Source organism: Oncorhynchus gorbuscha, linkage group LG08 (genome assembly GCF_021184085.1).
Source record: "Oncorhynchus gorbuscha isolate QuinsamMale2020 ecotype Even-year linkage group LG08, OgorEven_v1.0, whole genome shotgun sequence".
NCBI classification, from domain to species: domain Eukaryota; kingdom Metazoa; phylum Chordata; class Actinopteri; order Salmoniformes; family Salmonidae; genus Oncorhynchus; species Oncorhynchus gorbuscha.
Window position 1 is genome coordinate 37,622,974 of NC_060180.1, and position 19,110 is coordinate 37,642,083.

A 19,110-nucleotide genomic window follows, 5' to 3' on the forward strand; every position below is an offset into this window, starting at 1 on the left:
ATTTGTGTGTACTGTAAAACATTGACAACAATTCACTTCTGTCAGCTGAACAAAATGATAACGTGTATAATGATGCCATAAAGCAGGAGCCATAAAAGGGATGATGAGCATATGGAAATGAAAAAAACAAAAACAAAGCCTATATAATGACCGCATGCTCACCCCTACGGTTAAACATGTCACACCATGGCCACAAGGCAGAGCTAAGCTGAATGGTGAGCTTTGAAAAACAGCAGGGAGTCTCAGGCTGCAGTTGTAAAGCGCCACAAATGCCGTGATTTAGGGCAGCCGTCACGGACACACCCTCTCAATTTCAATTTCTATACAATTTAAGGGCTTTATTGGCATGGGAAACAAGCAAGTGAAATAGACAATAAACACTTAGTGAAATAAAGAAAAAAAAAATGTACAGTCAACATTACACTTACAAAAGTTCCAAAATAATAAAGACATTTCAAATGTCATATTATGTTTATATACAGTGTTGTAATGATGTGCAAATAGTTCAAGTACAAAAGGGAAAATAAAATCAACATAAATACAGGTTGTATTTACCATGGTGTTGTTATTCACTGGTTGCCATCTTCTCGTGGCAACAGGTCACACATCTTGCTGCTGTGATGGCACACTGTGGTATTTCACCCAATAGATATGGGAGTTTATCTAAATTTGGTCATAATATGGTCATACATTTCGCAGAAGGTTCGGAAGTGCAGCTCAGTTTCCACCTCATTTTGTGGGCAGTGTGCACATAGCCTGTCTTCTCTTGAGAGCCAGGTGGTCTGCTGTCGGCAGCCTTTCTCAATAGCAAGGCTATGCTCACTGAGTCTGTACATAGTCAAAGATTTCCTTCATTTTTGGTCAGTCCCAGTGGTCAGGTATTCTGCCACTGTGTACTCTTTGTTTAGGGCCAAATAGCATTCTAAGTTTGCTCCGTTCTTTTTGTAAATGATTTCCAATTTGTCAAGTACCCAGGACCAGCTTGCTTAGGGGGCTCTTCTCCAGGTTTATTTCTCTGTAGGTGATGGCTTTGTCATGGAAGGTTTGGGAATTGCTTTTAGGTGGTTGTAGAATATAATCTTTCTCTCTCTCTCTCTGAGTGTGTGTGTTTCAGCTCTCACCCGAAAACCCAAGATAGGTAATATGGTAGTTGCCTACTGGAGAGTTGCTTTCACTCGTACACTTCCTTCATAGCAGTGCAGGTGAAGGAAAGGAGATAAGGAGAGGAAGCCTCCTTAGAGTCTTGAGATGCACCCTTGCTCTCTGAGTAGGTCATGTGACTATGTGCTATGAGAGGTCAGTCCCTCTGCTTAAAGCAGACATTTTTATGGGATTAGCCGGTTTCTACACACACTGACAGCACTACACCCAACGATGGCCACACTGTGACAGACCTGGGACACAATCAGGTAAGGGGAACTATACTGTATTGTGGACCTTTGAACAATTTGAAAAAAAAACACACAAGAATGACATATCAGAATGTATATTGGAGAATTGTAAACAAGATTGGAAGAGCACATGTAGACAGGCAGGCGGGGAGGATGATGTCTTGATGCCGCCATAGCAACAGGCAGGGATTGGGATGCGCTATAGGTACAAGGTTCAGGTCAAGCAGTGTTGTAACTCCTCCGTAGCATGAGAATAAACTCAGTGATGCAGGTTATGCCAGTTAACTAGAGAAGAAGTAGTCATGTCTGACACTTAAGACAATGGGAAGATCTTGAGGTGTTCTAATAATATTGAACAATGGCCAAAAACCTTATAAACAGGCTTAATGGTTGATAAGTAGGAAGATAAATAGAGGAGTTGGCACCGGTGAAGTGGACTGACTTAGCCCTGTTCCTAAAACCTAATTCCTAGTGTTAGTTTTTACACAAGTGACTTTGACGTGAACTATGAGTAAACAGTGTCACTATCCAGTGTTGGGGAGTAGTGAACTACATGTAGTTCAACTAATAATTTAACTACATTTTGCAGTAGCTTGGTGGTAGTTGAACTAAATTCAGATTCAGGGAGTGTTTTCATTAGTTGTTTACCTTATTTTGCCATCTAGTGATGTATCTAGCTGCTGGAACAACAAGCTATGTTGGCAAAAAATAAAATATGGTTAACTAGGCAATAATTACACATGAAGTGGCTAGAAAATAAGACGTTGGGCATTAAGACTGGGAATTAAGATGATTTCAACTGCTCATTATTTGGACAAATTGACAATGATTTTGACATTATTTAGATTTTTTTGTGTGCAAAGGTGCCTTTTCCCTTTTCGTGTTCGAGGTGACAAAATCGGTTGACATGGCGTCCCTGGAGGAAGAGTTGACCTGTTCGTTGTGCCGTGACGTCTTCAGCCAGGCCCAGTCCCTCCCGTGTGGCCACAGCTTCTGCCCGGCCTGCGTACGGGACACCTGGGGGCACAGGAAGGCTGGGGTCAGGGGTCGCTTCACCTGCGCACAGTGCCAGGAGGAACAAGGGGTAGTGGCGTGTGACTGCTGCCCACCTGTGGGGGACAAGGACGAGGCGGGGACCACCGTGGCGGTGAAGACCTGCCTGCGCTGTGAGGTGTCTCTGTGTGCAGAGCACCTGCGGCCCCACCTGGAGCGGCCCGCCTTTAAGACACACCTGCTGGTGGAACCCCTGGGAGATCTGTCTCACCGCAGGTGTCCCGCCCACAAGGAGATGTTCCTCTACTACTGTGCAGACGAGCGGGTGTACATGTGTTCAGAGTGCCTATTGGAAGGTGGCCATGCACAGCACCGCATTAAAGGACTGAGGAAGGTGGAGGAGGACTTCAAGGTCAGTAAACAACCTGTTGTTCCCTACAGCTGGTGTTATAGTGTGACTATAACAGTTCTAAATCCGTGTTTCCACAGGTCCTCCTCAAGGACCTTCTCCAGAAAGCAGATGAAAAGCTGAATGACGGTGAACGGATCCTCCAAGAGTACCAGAACACTGACCTCACTATAACAGTGAGTGACCACACACACATTCTTATAGCAGGTCCATCAATTTCCTGTTCATGCTTATATTAATCGGTCCAAGCTTCTATTCGGCCTGAAAGCTGAGTCCTGTCCTAACCTTAAAAATATACAGTGATGGTTGTTGTCCCCCTGCAGGACATGTCTGTGGCAAATGACTCCCAGGTGGAACGTATGGGTGTAGATCTGCAGCTGCAGGTGGAGAGGCTAGTGCTGGCCCTGAGGGAGAGCACCTTGAGGGAGAGGCAGAAGGTCAGGGAGCGCCTGCAGAACGACTGCAGCAGGGTGAGGGTGGACCTGAGTAAGACCCAGGACATTCACCACTACCTGGCATCCTTGCTGGAGGAGACAGACCCCTTCCTGCTCATCTGGGTGAGATGTTTATTATGAACCCTTTTACCGGGTACCAAGATGACTAGAGAGAGGAGAGGGTTTGAAGGAGCCAATTGGAATCTGGGGATGATTTGGATACCATGGAAGAGAAAACAGGTTGGATATTCCGCCAGGGTAGTGGAGTTTACAGCCTACTTTTGGGGCAAGTGCCATTGTGTCATTAGTGACCACGCAAGAGTTAGGACCTCAGTTTTGCAATAAAACAATACATATCCAACTTCACAGTAACCATTTCAGGCAGTTAATGTCTGTGCGTTAGACACAACCTTTGAGTATCCTCAAACAAACGGAATTCATCAAAGCCATCCTCTCAAATAATTTGATGGCATAGGTCACTATTCTGGTAATCATTCTGAATCTGAACATTCACTTCTGTACTGTACTGCAACGTTTTAACCACCTATTTACTTACAAGACAGCATATGTTGTACACTGCATAGCGGAGGATTTCAACTAATCTGTTTACCTCCCTGTCCATCTGGGGGTGATTCACAGTGCCATTCATGCAGGATTTGTACTGTGGCAATGAAGGCTTTCTGCTTTTATTGATTAGCTGTCAATGAATGCCTCTTTTTTTAAAGATAGTACATTTAAATAACTTTATTAACAGTTTTGTGTTATTGTCTTACAACCATGAATAACGGTGAATTACTGTGCATCGGAAAGTATTCAGACCCCTTGACTTTTTCCACATTTTGTTACGTTACAGCCTTATTTTAAAATGGATTAAATTGTTTTTCCCCTTCATCAATCTACACACAATACCCCATAATGACAAGCAAAAACAGGTTTTTAGAATTTTTAGCAAATATACAAATCAGGGAAATTTTTTAAACAGAAATATAACATTTACTATTCAGACCGTTTCGTCAGAACTATGTTGAAGCACCTTTAGCAGCGATTACAGCCTTGAGTATTCTTGGGTATGAAGCTACACGTTTGGCACAACAGTATTTGGGGAGTTTCTCCCATTCTTCTCTACAGATCCTCTCAAGTTCTGTCAGGTTGGATGGGGAGCGTCACTGCACAGCTATTTTCAGGTCTCTCCAGAGATGTTCGATCAGGTTCAAGTCCGGGCTCTGGCTGGGCCACTCAAGGACATTCTGAGACTTGACCCAAAGCCACCCCTGCGTTGTCTTGGCTGTGTGCTTAGGGTCGTTGTAAACCTTCACCCCAGTCAAAAGTCCTGAGTGCTCTGGAGCAGGTTTTCATCGTGGATCTCTCCGTACTTTTCTCCATTCATATTTCCCTCGATCCTAACTAGTCTCCCAGTACCTGCCACTGAAAAACATCCCCACAGCATGATGCTGCCACCACCATGCTTCACCGTAGGGATTTTACCAGGTTTTCTCCAGACGTGACGCTTGGGATTCAGTCCAAAGAGTTCAATCTTGGTTTCATCAGACCAGAGTATCTTGTTTCTCATGGTCTGAGAGTACTTTAGATGCCTTTTGACAAACTCCAAGCGGGCTGTCATGTGCCTTTTACTGAGAAGTGGCTTCCGTCTGGCCACTACCATAAGGCCTGATAAGGCCTGATTGGTTCCTCTCTCCAGAGAGGAACCATCATGACCATTGGGTTCTTGGCCGGGTGACCTGATCTAAGAAGAGTCTTGGTGGTTCCAAACTTCTACCATTTAAGAATGAGTTCACTGTATTCTTGGGGACCTTCAAAGCTGCAGAAATGTTTTGGTACCCTTCCCCAGATCTGTGCCTTGACACAATCCTGTCTCGGAGCTCTACGGACAACTCCTTCAACCTCATGGCTTGGTTTTTTACTCTGACATGCACTGTCAACTGTGAGACCTTATATGGATAGGTGTGTGCCTTTCCAAATCATGTCCAATCAATTGAATTTACCACAGGTGGACTCCAATCAAGTTGTTGAAACATCTCGAGGATGATCAATGGAAACAGGGTGAACCTGAGCTCAATTTCAAGTCTCATAGCAAAGGGTCTGAATATTTATGTAAATAAGGTATTTCAGTTTTTAATTTTTTATAAATTGGCAGAAATGTCTAACAACCTGTTTTTGCTTTGTCATTATGGGGTATTGTCTGTAGATTCGATTTAAAAAAATATATATTTTAGAATAAGGCTGTAACGTAACAAAATGTGGAAAAAGTCAAGGGGTCTGAATACTTTCCGAATGCACTGTATAATTATTATTAGTCTTATAACAGTCCTTGGCTCCTTTTCTTTGTTCTGTCCACAGGCATTTCATTCTGATGACTCAAGGTAAATAAGGAATAGGTATTCAATAGTATGATATTGTTTGTTTCTGTTTGTGTGTGCGCGCAATTGTGTATGTACGTATGTTTGAGTATAACATGATTTGTGTCTAACCTGCTGTGCTCTATAACAGGCTGCTTGTGGACCTGAACTGCCCCTTGTTCACCCCTGACCCTGTCAACCTGGACAGGAAGTACATTGTGGAGGACATTGAGAGCAAGCACCGACAGTTCATCACCGAGACGCTGCACTGTCTCACCGAACTCAAGAGAGAGCTCTGTGAGTGCACAAGCTGAATCTTCAACGCGGAAATCTGAGATGGGATGAATTCAGGTTTATTCATTCATATTCATTCTCTGTGCTTTCTGTCTCTTTCTCTATTTCTATAGTGACAAGTCCGTTGACTCTGGACACTAACTCCGCCCATCCTCTCCTGAGCATTTCTGATGGCCTGCGTTCAGCTATGCGGGTCAAACACCGCCTTCCGTGTGCCACTCACCCCGACCGCTTCGATCACTGGGCTCAAGTCCTGACTGTCCAGACATTCTCCTCTGGAAGCCATTACTGGGAGCTGGAAGCAGAAGGCTTCTGGGACATTGCGGTGTCCTACCGGAGCATCGGGCGGAAGGGGAAGGTGGGCAATGCCTTTGGAAATAACAAGGTACATTGTCATCACTCTTCTCCCCTTGCTCTTCTTCATGTGGTATTTAATAATAGCAAGGACTGTGGTAATAAGACTAGCATGACATGTTAGTTGTTATATTTGTAATCTGATCTGGAAGTTAATCAATAACTAGCTTTCCATCCAATTGGCAACTGATTTTCATGGAAATTGTCCCATGCTGATCTGTTTCACTTGTCTTTGTGCTTGTCTCAAACCCCTCCAGGTGTCGCTCATCTTCCCCATAATCCTCAGTGTATTTATACCTGTGTTCTCTGTTTGTCTGTTGCCAGTTCGTCTTGTCAAGCTTACCAGTGTGTTTTTCTGTGCTCCTGTTTTCTTAGTCTCTGTTTTCTAGCCCTCCCGGTTCCGATCTGTTCTACCTTCCCTGACACTGAGCCCGCCTGCCTGACCATTCAGCCTGCCCTGACCTCGAGCCTGCCTGCCCCCCTGTACCCTTCAGACTCTGTCCTGGTTAATGAACGTCTGCCTGTCCTCGACCAGCCTATTTCCTCCCCCTTGTATTTTAATAACTATCAGAGACTCGAACCATCTGCCTCCTGTGTCTGCATCTGGGTCTCGCCCTTTGTCGTTATAGTACGAACTGGCCATGACTGACCCAGCAGACTCGGAGCGGCTCTGTAACGCTGTCTCCCTGCAGGGAGGCACAATTGAAAAACATGAGGAGCTACTTCAGAGCCTTATGGAAGGTCTCCATACTCTGTCGTCCATCAATCCTTAACAAGAAGGATTGATGGACATCTATGGGAGCGCAGGAAGGAGAGGTCTGTTTTCAGCCCCACTCGTTCGTCCACGGCTGCCTGCTCGCCCCCGAAGAACCCGACACCTGCATTTTCGAGAGGATCTGAAGTCACCCGAGTCCCCTCGGGATCATCGAGAATGAGCGACTCGTTTTCTACAGTGCTTAGGCAGATCTAGATTGTCGCCTCAGAAATGACTATAGAGGCTTAACTCCAACAGTTGCCTGTATTGTGGTGCTACAGGGCATTACAGTACCAATAAAAGACCAGACTCATCAGCTAGGTAAGAGTACCATGGTAGGTCATACGGGGAGGTTTCTAACTCACAGTACTCGTACTCTCTTCTGTGAGAGTACTCTCTTCTGTCCTGCTGTGGGGTGACTGGTCTAAATCTCTCCGGGTGCTCATTGACTCTGGAGCTCTGAACGCTACTCTGGTATCGGAGCTGGGTATCTCCACTCAACCCCTCTCGGTTCCCATGGACGCCAGAGCACTGGACGGAAACACCATAGGCAGGGTCACTCATAGTACGGTGCCCGTTAACCTGCGTGTGTCCATACAACTTCTTCTCATTGACTCTCTCAATGTTCCTGTTGTTTCGGGATTTTCATGGCTCCAGAGGCAGACTCTCTGGCTGCTGGGAGCATTTGTCCTTCTGTGTCCCCTGCTGGCGCAGGGTTCTTCTTTGTGGAAAAAAACCCTGCGTCCATGTATCAACTACCGGGGCCTCAATGACAGCAAGGGGAAGATTCGTTACCCTCTACCACTCCTCTCCCTGGCTTTCAAACCTCTCCAGGGGGAAACCATCTTTTCCAAGTTGGACCTTCGGAATGCCTACCACCTAGTTTGACTACGCGAAGGAGACAAGTGGAAGACGGCCCTCAACAAAGCTAGTGGACACTATGAGTACCTGGTCATGCCGTTTGGACTCACCAATGCTCCCACAGTGCTCCAGGCCCTGGTCAATGATGTGCTCCGTGACATGTTGAATAGATGTGTTTGTCTACCTCGACGACAGACTTGTTTTCCCCCGTTCTGCTCAAGAACATGTCCTCGATGTCACATAAGTCCTTCATCGCCTTCATCAAACCTCTGGCAGTCAAGATGGCGTTAGAGGAGTGGAGGCACTGGCTGGAAGGGGTAGAACACCCATTTTTGGTGTTGACCGATCATAAGAATTTAGAACCGCCAAGCGCGGTGCGGAGGGGGGGCGGCTAACCAAATGTTTGTCTCTCATTCGGCCCAAGCTCAGGTCCTGGAATGGGCTCATTCCTCCAAGCCCACCTGCCATCCCAGCTCCCATCGAACCTTGGCCTTCCTCCACCAACACTTCTGGTGGCCCACTATGGTTCCTGACGTCTCAACATTCGTAGCCGCATGCAAGGTGTGTGCTCAGAATAAGACTGAGCGGGTAGCTCTAGCTGGCCTCCTTCAGCCACTCCCTGTTCCTCATCGCCCCTGGTCCCATATATCCTTGGATTTTGTCACTGGGATTCCTCTGTCTGATGGCAAGACCAGTATCATGATAGTCGTGGATAGGTTCTCTAAAGCCGCAAATTTCATCCCTCTCCCCAAGTTATCTCCAGCCAAGTAAAAGGCCCAGCTCGTGGTGCAGCACATCTTCCGAATCCATGGACTCCCTGTTGACATTGTCTCTGATCGTGATCCTCAATTCTCATCCCGATTCTGGAAGGCGTTCTGCACCTTTATTGGGTCGTCGGCCAGCCTGTCCTGCGGGTTTCATCCCCAGTCCAATAGTCAATCGGAGCGTACCAATCAAGACCTGGAGACTGCGCTTAGGTGCCTCGTCTCAACCAACCCCACCACCTGGAGCCGGCAACTTTTATGGGTGGAGTATGCCCGGAACACTCTTCCCTACTCGGCCACTAGGCTTTCGCCCTTTGGGATATCAGGCCCCGCTCTTCCCAGAGCAAGAAGAAGAGGTCAACATACCCTCAGCCCAGATGTTCGTCCGCCGCTGTTGGCATACCTGGAAGAGAGCTCGGTCTGCTCTTCACAAGGCCACCTCCAGGTATCATCGACATGCCGACCACCACTGGACTCCGGCTCCCCGCTCTCGTCTTGGGCAGAGGGTATGGTTGTCTATGTGGGACCTGCCCCTCCAGGTGGAGTCACGTAAACTTTCCTGATGTGTTATTGGTCCTTTCCCCATCTCTAAAGTCCTTAGTCCCACTGCTGTTCGTCTTTGGTTGCCCCATACCCTCCGTATACTTCCCACTTTCATGTGTCCAGGATTAAGCTCTTGTTTCACTGTCCTTTGTCTACTGTTTCCAGGTCCACCCCTCCTCCCTGTCTCATCGACGGCCATCCGGCCTCCTTTGTCTGCATGTGGGTCTCGCCATGTGTCGTTATAGCAAATATATAAAGAAATGCATAAATAAAATATGCATTTTCCCACCAGTGGTGTGTTTCTACCAAACAGACTTGTCGGGGATAAAAATCAGTGCGTGATGATGTAGTGCACAGAAAATGTACTTTTACGTTTATGGTTTCATGTACAGATTAAAAATCTTAAATCAATCGTACTTTAAACTTGTCACAAAAACTGTTGCTTTAAATGTGCCTACTCTGGCACGTCGGCTCCCGAGTGGCGCAAAGCATTGCATCTCAGTGCTAGAGACGTCACTACAGACACCATGGTTCGAATCCAGGCTGCATCACAACTGGACGTGATTGGGAGTCCCATAGGGCGGCGCACAATTGGCCCAGCGTCGTCCGTGTTTGGCCGGTGTAGGCTGTCATTGGAAAATAAGAATTTGTTCTTGACCGACTTGCCTAGTTAAAAAACAAAACAAAAAAACTGCTTGCAGTGGTGTGCGAGTATGCTAGTTTACATCATGAGATCATTATGGATAAGAGTGAGAATATTTTTTTTGTCAAACGGCAGTCATGTATCGATCATCATGTTGCCAGAATAAGACCCTCAATATATATTGGAAAAGAGCATCAACCTCATCCCCATGCACTTTCACCACCCTGTGAAGTTCATCATAATGTATTTAATGTGTAGCCTAATAAACTGCATGGTTTCCCAAGTCATAGTGGGAGGACCACCACATGATCATAGTGTGACTCTATGTTTACTTCCAGCTGATGGTTAGGGGGAGAACCGGGATGAACTAGAAAGACCATATTTTACAACAAACAATTTATACATGTCCTCTACCATTAGCAGCTGTCATTTTATTTCTATGGTAAAAGAGTTTAAATTAAATAGACCAAGAACAGAACTACCGCAACGTTACTTTTGTACCTGCCGACTGGGCTGGAGTAACACAGCTGGTGAGAAATGCACAATAACTGTCTTCTCTTATCTGTTTCTGGTTTGTAAAGCTCGTTACTTTCAACAAATTGACTATCAGCCATCATTTCATGTTTGTGCCAATTTGAATAATTAATGCTTATAGGTTCGAAATTTATTAAAATGATTCTGCCAACATCGCAATGTTGATCAAACCACTACATTTTGCCTTACAATATTATTCGGACAAAAAAGGGATTACATAAAAGGTATATTAAATAATAATTCATCATGCTTATCACATTTCCATGGCTTGACACCTGTCTCTCCTCTAACTTTCTCCCAGGATAACACCCACGGCTAGCCAGCATGAAACTTGAAACCTATGCTGTCATTTATTAATGCTTGAATTTGATGCTTCATTAAATAGTACTCGCAAAACACCAGTCTCAACGTCAACAGTGAAGAGGCGACTCCGAGATGCTGGCCTTTTGGGCAGAGTTGCAAAGAAAAAAACATATCTCAGACTGGCCTATAAAAAGAAAAGATTCATATGGGCAAAAGAACACAGACACTGGACAGAGGAACTCTGCCTAGAAGGCCAGCATCCCGGGGTGACCTCTTCGCTGTTGACGTTGAGACTGGTGTTTTGCGGGTACTATTTAATGAAGCTGCCAGTTGAGGACTTGTGAAGCATCTGTTTCTCAAACTAGACACTCTTATGTTCTTGTCCTCTTGCTCAGTTGTGCACCGGGACCTTCCACTCCTCTTTCTATTCTGGTTAGAGCCAGTTTGCGCTGTTCTGTGAAAGGAGTAGTACACAGCGCTGTACGAGCTCTTCAGTTTCTTGCCAATTTCCAGCATGGAATAGCCTTCATTTCTCAGAACAAGAATAGACTGATCAATTTCGGAAGAAAGTCCTTTGTTTCTGGTCATTTTGAGCCTGTAATCGAACCCACAAATGCTGATGCTTCAGATATTCAACTAGTCTAAAGGGGGACAGATTTATTGCTTCTTTAATCAGAACAACAGTTTTCATCTGTGCTAACATAATTGCAAAAGGGTTTTCTAATGATCAATTAGCCTTTTAAAATTATAAATTTGGATTAGCTAACACAATTGGAACACGCCTGTGTAGATATTCCATTAAAAACTTAACCGTTTCCAGCTACAATTTCTTTTCTCTCCAAAACTCTTGAACGTGCCGTCCTTGGCCAGCTCTCCCGCTATCTCTCTCAGAATGACCTTCTTGATCCAAATCAGTCAGGTTTCAAGACTAGTCATTCAACTGAGACTGCTCTTCTCTGTATCACGGAAGCGCTCCGCACTGCTAAAGCTAACTCTCTCTCCTCTGCTCTCATCCTTCTAGACCTATCGGCTGCCTTCGATACTGTGAACCATCAGATCCTCCTCTCCACCCTCTCCGAGTTGGGCATCTCCGGCGCGGCCCACGCTTGGATTGCGTCCTACCTGACAGGTCGCTCCTACCAGGTGGCGTGGCGAGAATCTGTCTCCTCACCACGCGCTCTCACCACTGGTGTCCCCCAGGGCTCTGTTCTAGGCCCTCTCCTATTCTCACTATACACCAAGTCACTTGGCTCTGTCATAACCTCACATGGTCTCTCCTATCATTGCTATGCAGATGACACACAATTAATCTTCTCCTTTCCCCCTTCTGATGACCAGGTGACGAATCGCATCTCTGCATGTCTGGCAGACATATCAGTGTGGATGACGGAAAACCACCTCAAGCTGAACCTCGGCAAGACGGAGCTGCTCTTCCTCCCGGGGAAGGACTGCCCGTTCCATGATCTCGCCATCACGGTTGACAACTCCATTGTGTCCTCCTCCCAGAGCGCTAAGAACCTTGGCGTGATCCTGGACAACACCCTGTCATTCTCAACTAACATCAAGGCGGTGGCCCGTTCCTGTAGGTTCATGCTCTACAACATCCGCAGAGTACGACCCTGCCTCACACAGGAAGCGGCGCAGGTCCTAATCCAGGCACTTGTCATCTCCCGTCTGGATTACTGCAACTCGCTGTTGGCTGGGCTCCCTGCCTGTGCCATTAAACCCCTACAACTCATCCAGAACGGCGCAGCCCGTCTGGTGTTCAACCTTCCCAAGTTCTCTCACGTCGCCCCGCTCCTCCGCTCTCTCCACTGGCTTCCAGTTGAAGCTCGCATCCGCTACAAGACCATGGTGCTTGCCTACGGAGCTGTGAGGGGAACGGCACCTCAGTACCTCCAGGCTCTGATCAGGCCCTACACCCAAACAAGGGCACTGCGTTCATCCATCTCTGGCCTGCTCGCCTCCCTACCACTGAGGAAGTACAGTTCCCGCTCAGCCCAGTCAAAACTGTTCGCTGCTCTGGCCCCCCAATGGTGGAACAAACTCCCTCACGACGCCAGGACAGCGGAGTCAATCACCACCTTCCGGAGACACCTGAAACCCCACCTCTTTAAGGAATACCTAGGATAGGATAAAGTAATCCTTCTCACCCCCCTTAAAAGATTTAGATGCACTATTGTAAAGTGGCTGTTCCACTGGACGTCATAAGGTGAATGCACCAATTTGTAAGTCACTCTGGATAAGAGCGTCTGCTAAATGACTTAAATGTAATGTAAATGTACAATGGTAATTTACAACATTAACAATGCCTACACTGTATTTCTGATCAATTTGATGTTATTTGAATGGACAACATTTTTTTTGCTTTTCTTTCAAAAACAAGAACATTTCTAAGTGACTCCAAACTTATGAACGGTAGTGTAAATATATATATATATATTTTTGTATGGTATGACTTTACTCCAGGGGCGTAGGCACCCCCTTGGGAGCCAGGTCCACCCAATCAGATTGAGCAATATCTGCTCTTTTACTTGTGTTCCAAACGGGACATTATTTGTCATTTACCTAAACACCGTCAGATAGATTTCATAGGAAGCAGTGCACTGGTTTAGCCAGATTTGATTAAATATAACAGAACAGATTACCTGGAATGACATTCACTCTCACGGGATGGGTTGCCAAAAATATCTAACTGAAAGCCACACCACACAATAAGTCAGGAATATGACTGTATTGAGGCATATGTCATTGTGCTTCTATGGCTATATGCACCATGCAAATTCCTATTTAATTTGTTCATTTAGCAAACAACACAGCTCATAATCCAGTGCCTTCATCACAATCATCATACCCATATTTTAGTTTTAATTAGCTTTAAAATAAAAAAAATAAAAAGAATTCTCTCCACCCCATGGTAAAATGTGTAGAATGAGATTAGCTATAAAACTGCACATTTTTCTCCTTGCCCCATGGCAAAACAATTCACCCACATTTCTGCAGGCCCTCCCACCAACAAATTTCTGGCGATGCCACTTCTTTAGTCGCATAAAAACTGTGGATAGAGACATCGTTAATTACTTTAATTGGTCTCTTTGAATTGAACTTTTATCACGAGAAACAAATGGTGATAAAAAAATGAAATGGTTGGTTTTCTATATTGACTGTTAGATGATATTTTGACTTGCAGATGTCTTGGAGCTTGACACAGCAGCATGATAGAAAGCTAGCCGCCTGGCACAACCGCAGGAAGACACGCATCTCCAGTCGAATGTCGGGCAACCGTGTTGGCGTGGCCCTGGACTATGGCGCAGGCACCATCACCTTCTCCGAGGTGGGGCCATCCAACACCCTGACCCACCTGCACAACTTCACCACCTCCTTCAGCCAGCCCGTGTGCCTGGGCTTTGGGCTCTACAAAGCTGATCTCCATAGCAGAATCTCCATAGTGAGGGTGTGAGAGATCATCAGGAACCAGAGAATTAGAATGGGGTGGGAGTTCAATGATAGAGACTTGGTGGGAGGTTTCCTTCTGGAACATCTCCCGGGACCTCATGAGGGATTGGACGATGAACAATAGAGCTTGTGTGAGCATGACAAATGGTAAGACTACATTCTTACAGAGCTCAGGACTCAAAGTACTATGAACTATGACTTTGAATCAGTAATGAATGAATGTGTATGTCCTACTTTTATCATAGTTTGGAGGAATTTGAAAGACCCAAGCAACTTGGACCCAAACTACAGGACAATATTCTAAAGAAAATGTAACATTCAGTGGATAGTTCTAGATTCTTGTGATGTAACATAGCTATGGGGTCCCATTTCCTTTTCTGAGTTTGTTTAGACTATTTTTTTATGCATATAATAATCCAAATGGGTTCTTTGGGGCACTCGTGTACCAAGCTAAATAACCCAAATAGTGTTGAGAAAAAAAGAGATGGAAGGTGTGTGGACTGAACCATATTGTAGTATAGATAACAGAATCATCAGGCATTAGAATCTTTCACAAAAGTGAAATTATGTAGGCCATTATATTGAAAGGGATTCGCTTGAAGATGCTCAAGGTAGATTCACATGCTTTAAATCAATGTCATAGTTCGTGTCAGACTAAACAATGTCACAAAATTACCTTCAACATTAAAACGTCTCAGATGCAATACTTTCACTGCCACTTTCATTGTTAGAGAGAAAATGAGTAGGTGGGTGAGTGACAGAGAATTAAAAAGTGAGAGAGAGAGAGAGAGAGAGAGAGGGGAGGGGGGAGAGAGAGAGAGAGATTATAACACAGTGGGTCCTCTGGCATGGCCATTTAGATGCCTGTTTCAAAGGGAGGTCTCTGTGATCCTGTAGAATGTGAGAGAACAGAGTAGAAAGTGGTTATGAGGAATATGTGACTATCACTCCATCTCCAAGGAGCAAAATTGTACTTCACCCGATATGGAAAATAAGGACGACACCTTTCAAACTGAAACAGGTGATACCCTCAACTATTTCTTTATGAACTTAAACTTAGACTCCAGGATTGCCTGACAGTACTCAGTGAATAAATGCATAGTCCTGCAATTTCCTTGTGTTAACATCTTGAATTGTTCAGGAAAACTGCTAATCTTCTGACTGTTGAATATTGGGAACCAACTCTCTAAAAAATATATATTTAGGGTTGGTGTGTGTGTTCGAAGAAAGAGTGTGTGGTTGATTAAACAGTGTTAATCACTAGTGTCATAGAGAATGTGATCATCAGAGAGGTGTGTCAGAGTGTCTTTTTTGCACTTGAATTGACGACATGTCGAGATTATTTTAGAAGGAAAGTCAGAAAATCCCATAATAAAGAGGGGGTACAGTCTAAAATGTTGTTCTATCTATAATATCAATTGAGGACGAAGTGCTTTCTTGTCCGTGTGATATACAGTAACCATTTATGTAATTGTGAAACGATAAACACCTAAGGAATTTGTATGAAAATACAAGAGGATTATGGAGAAACTATGTGTGAACATGGTGGGTACGAGGAAGGGGGGGGGCATGTTATGGAACGTCAGGAGGTAGAGAGTGCGTGCGAAAGACAGATGGTCTCTCAGCGGAGTTGTTCCCCCACTCCCTCTTTCTTTCTCACTCCCTCCTGGATTCTACATCCTCCCCTGACACCGGTCCAGAACGTTACCTCATTCCCTCTCCCTCCCCCTAACAATATCCTCCTCTTCATCATCCTCTTCACCCTCTTCTATGGTAGCTGAGATTCCTCACTCTGCCTTTCTTCATCTATCCCTCCCACTGTTTATCCTTCCTTCTCTCAGGTCCTGTGTGATGATGCGGTAGATTGGAACGCACACAAACGTCTATTTGCCCATGCTATCCTGCCACCTACTGCCACTGTTGCAAACCAGCACAGAATCACAGGAGAGATATCCATGAGAACAGAGTGAGAGAGATAGAGGGAGGGAAGGACAGATAGATAGTGTGGGGTAAATAGGGGGAGAGACTGTATGTTGACTTCGTCGACTTCTACTGAACACCGATAACTCCAAACCCTCCTGGTTGTCAGTCTATGAGTCCTACCTGTTGACAAACCTCTATATTTATTACTGGGAGACTTCCTACATAGCGTCTCCACTAGGTGGGATAGGAGACTGCTGTCATAGAACAGGGTGGTGGACCAAGTCCAACCAATTGAGGACACTAATGATCCTGCTGAATATCAGCTACAACATCAATTGTGAGACATTTTAGGACCTGAGTGACCCGAGAGAATATTTAGCGTTTTAAATCTATTTAGCCTGGGCATATTTATCTATGTCTGTAATCTTTCAAAGTGACTCTCCTCCATACTAGAATTAATAACAGGTATACAATCAAAACAAAGACAGTTAAAAGCATGTATCCCAGGGTGGTTTGTTCATCCACCTTAGAGCCCACAGTGTTGCTGGGGCTGCTGCTCCTATGGGGGCCTCTAGGGGCCCAGGCCCAGAATGACACTGAGCCTATAGTCCTGGAAGGAAAGTGTTTGGTGATCTGTGACTCCACTCCCAACTCTGAGCCAGCGGGAAATGCCCTGGGCATGTCAGTGCGCTCAGGCACCGGCCGGGTGGCCTTCTCTGCCACCCGCCAGACAAACCACGAGCCCACAGACATGAGCAACCGCACCATGATCATCTATTTCGACCAGGTGAGCAAATTCTAAATGAATATTGACCATATAAAGTAGTACATCAACAGGTGAAGTTGACCAATGATTTCTTATTCATTAATTATCTTTGACTGATGTGTTTCTCTTTGATTGATTTCTATACCCCATCACTCCCTATCTCTCTTATCCTCCTGTGTTCATTCTCTCACTTTCTCTTCTTACCTTAGATCCTGGTGAATGTGGGCAATCACTTTGACCAGGAGAGCAGTGTCTTCCTAGCCCCCAGGAGGGGAGTCTACAGCTTTAACTTCCATGTGGTGAAGGCCTACAACAGACAAACTATCCAGGTGAGAGAGACATACTGTACATGCCGTACACATAGAGCATGTAGCATAGCACTATGCATGTCCCCACAAATAGTTAGTTGTTTGACATTGAGACTAACCGTGTGGTTGTTTCTAGGTTAGTCTGATGCTGAATGGGTGGCCAATGATCTCAGCCTTCGCTGGGGACATGGATGTGACGCGGGAAGCAGCCACCAACGCAGGCCTAGTGATCATGGAGAGGGGAGACAAGGCCTACCTCAAACTAGAGAGGGGAAACCTGATGGGTGGCTGGAAGTATTCCACCTTCTCCGGGTTCTTGGTTTTCCCCCTATAGGGAGACTGCCTGCATGATGGAGAGAGGAGGACAGAGGGAAAAGATGGAGAGAAAGAGGAACGGGGAGGAAAAAGGGTGAGACTGAAAAATGTATGTAATTTAATGTCTGAGAGAAACAATAAAAGATGAGGGGTGGAGGGAAACACAAAGACAGAATTTGCATGGTAGATATGTGAATTGTCTCATGTGTTCAGCTTGTGTGTAACTTGTCCTTTAGGGTAGAGGAGAGACTATTTTTTGTTCAGACACCAGAGTTGATGCGCACTATGGCACAAAAATGGCAATGTGCAATCAATTTGTAGTATCTTTTTCATTTACACTGTTAAACATAACAAGAAAAGTAAATCCTGTAGCCCCTTAAAATATGGCAAGACCTGATTACAACATTTCATTGACTTTTGAATCTCTGGCATTTTTGCCTACCATCCTGGCTAGCCACCCTGGCTTACTGCATTGTTCAACCTGCTTGTCCCATAACTAATTATATTCCCTATTTGCCAGTATGTTTTGCAGTGTGCACACCTCTTAGGAAGATTTCATATAAACAGGTCATATTAAAATGAATATATACATTAACGCTTTGTCTCTTTTTGGTGAGCAGTTTCGAAGTCTATAGTGGTACAATGTGAATTAGATTTGTTTTCTCATTGTTGGTAGTTTCATATTTCGACAATTACATTAGGCTACAAAGGTATCAATATTTTACTCTTGCTTTTCATTGAACCAGTATCATGACAACTGATAGTAAATATAGCTCTCACCACCATAGTTGGCATGGTGGCAGGGCATTGGCAAGGGGGGAGAGCACAAGGATAGTGAATAACGGACACTCCTCACCAGTCGCGCACAAACAGATGGAAGCTTTGGCGAGCACACAGGCATGTCTCTGCCGGACTCCTGTGGATCAAGTGTGGTGTGCTGTCACAACCAGTCAGTCACACTTCCTTAATTCATGACAGACAGTAAGACACAGCATTAGAAAAGCTAGAGGGCGCACGTGAAAAATAAAACAACAACTGATTAGCGTGCATATAAAGTCAATTGGGTGGGACTGACCTTTTTCAAGACAATGTGGAAGAGTCTTGCGAAGTAGGCCTATCACCTCCCCTGTAGGTAGTGACACATTGTCATTATATCACCGCCTCTATAGGTAGCAAACATTTGCATTACAGCTTATGCTTTGCCATTCCCGACGAGAAATTGTTTGTAGAGCAGTGGCGCTTTCGGATGAAAATAATCAATGACATTGTACTGATACTAGGCCTACATTATATTTCCCTAAAATCAAATATCATCTTTAAATGGTGACATTTGGCTACAGAGGGTAGTGTGTACGGCCCAGTACATCCCTCGGGCTGAGCTTCTTGCCATCCAGGACCTCTTTACCAGGCGGTGTCAGAGGAAAGCCCTAAAAATTGTTAGAGTCCAAACAACTAAGTCATAGACGGTTCTCTCTGCTACTGCACGGTAAGCGATGCCGGAGCACCAAGTCTGGGACCAAAAGGCTTCTTAACAGCTTCCACCCCCAAGCCATAAGACTGCTGAAAAGTTAATCAAATGGCTACCAGGACTATTTGTATTGACCCCCTTCATTTGTTTCACTGACTCTCTTGCTTGCACAAGCCCGATGTACACTTACTGGACTCTAAACCACACACACTCACGCATACTACACTGACACTCCAAACA

The 19,110-nt window shown here is 45.2% G+C and overlaps 2 protein-coding genes across 3 annotated transcripts; both read left to right on the forward strand.

The window, feature by feature from the left end:
• The first annotated feature begins 1,347 nt into the window (after positions 1-1,347).
• LOC124041591 (E3 ubiquitin/ISG15 ligase TRIM25-like) lies at positions 1,348-14,846 on the forward strand. Its single transcript, XM_046359336.1, has 8 exons — positions 1,348-1,409; positions 2,255-2,796; positions 2,874-2,969; positions 3,117-3,350; positions 5,586-5,608; positions 5,736-5,881; positions 5,992-6,263; positions 13,825-14,846. Exons 2-8 carry the CDS (start codon positions 2,299-2,301, stop codon positions 14,092-14,094), a joined length of 1,539 nt encoding a protein of 512 aa, XP_046215292.1. The 5' UTR covers positions 1,348-1,409; positions 2,255-2,298; the 3' UTR covers positions 14,095-14,846.
• Positions 14,847-14,938: 92 nt separating this feature from the next.
• cbln12 (cerebellin 12) lies at positions 14,939-17,993 on the forward strand. 2 transcript variants are annotated; one of them, XM_046359338.1, is made up of 4 exons: positions 14,939-15,111; positions 16,676-16,800; positions 16,989-17,108; positions 17,224-17,993. In XM_046359338.1, the coding sequence occupies exons 1-4, from the start codon at positions 15,075-15,077 to the stop codon at positions 17,419-17,421; spliced, it is 480 nt and encodes a 159-aa protein (XP_046215294.1). In that variant the 5' UTR covers positions 14,939-15,074; the 3' UTR covers positions 17,422-17,993. The 2 variants fall into 2 exon arrangements, with proteins under 2 accessions (XP_046215294.1, XP_046215293.1); XM_046359337.1 differs by lacking the exon at positions 14,939-15,111 and having other exon boundaries at positions 15,935-16,800.
• Positions 17,994-19,110: the final 1,117 nt, after the last annotated feature.

Bases quoted from the DNA above. Each gene is read 5' to 3' on its own strand.
- cbln12 (XM_046359337.1), top strand. From the start codon at position 16,510: ATGTATCCCAGGGTGGTTTGTTCATCCACCTTAGAGCCCACAGTGTTG. The intron at 16,801-16,988 runs GTGAGCAAATTC...TTCTTACCTTAG, and splicing joins TGATCATCTATTTCGACCAG to ATCCTGGTGAATGTGGGCAA. The intron at 17,109-17,223 runs GTGAGAGAGACA...GGTTGTTTCTAG, and splicing joins ACAACAGACAAACTATCCAG to GTTAGTCTGATGCTGAATGG.
- LOC124041591 (XM_046359336.1), top strand. From the start codon at position 2,299: ATGGCGTCCCTGGAGGAAGAGTTGACCTGTTCGTTGTGCCGTGACGTC. The intron at 2,797-2,873 runs GTCAGTAAACAA...GTGTTTCCACAG, and splicing joins AGGTGGAGGAGGACTTCAAG to GTCCTCCTCAAGGACCTTCT. The intron at 5,609-5,735 runs GTAAATAAGGAA...GCTCTATAACAG, and splicing joins TTTCATTCTGATGACTCAAG to GCTGCTTGTGGACCTGAACT.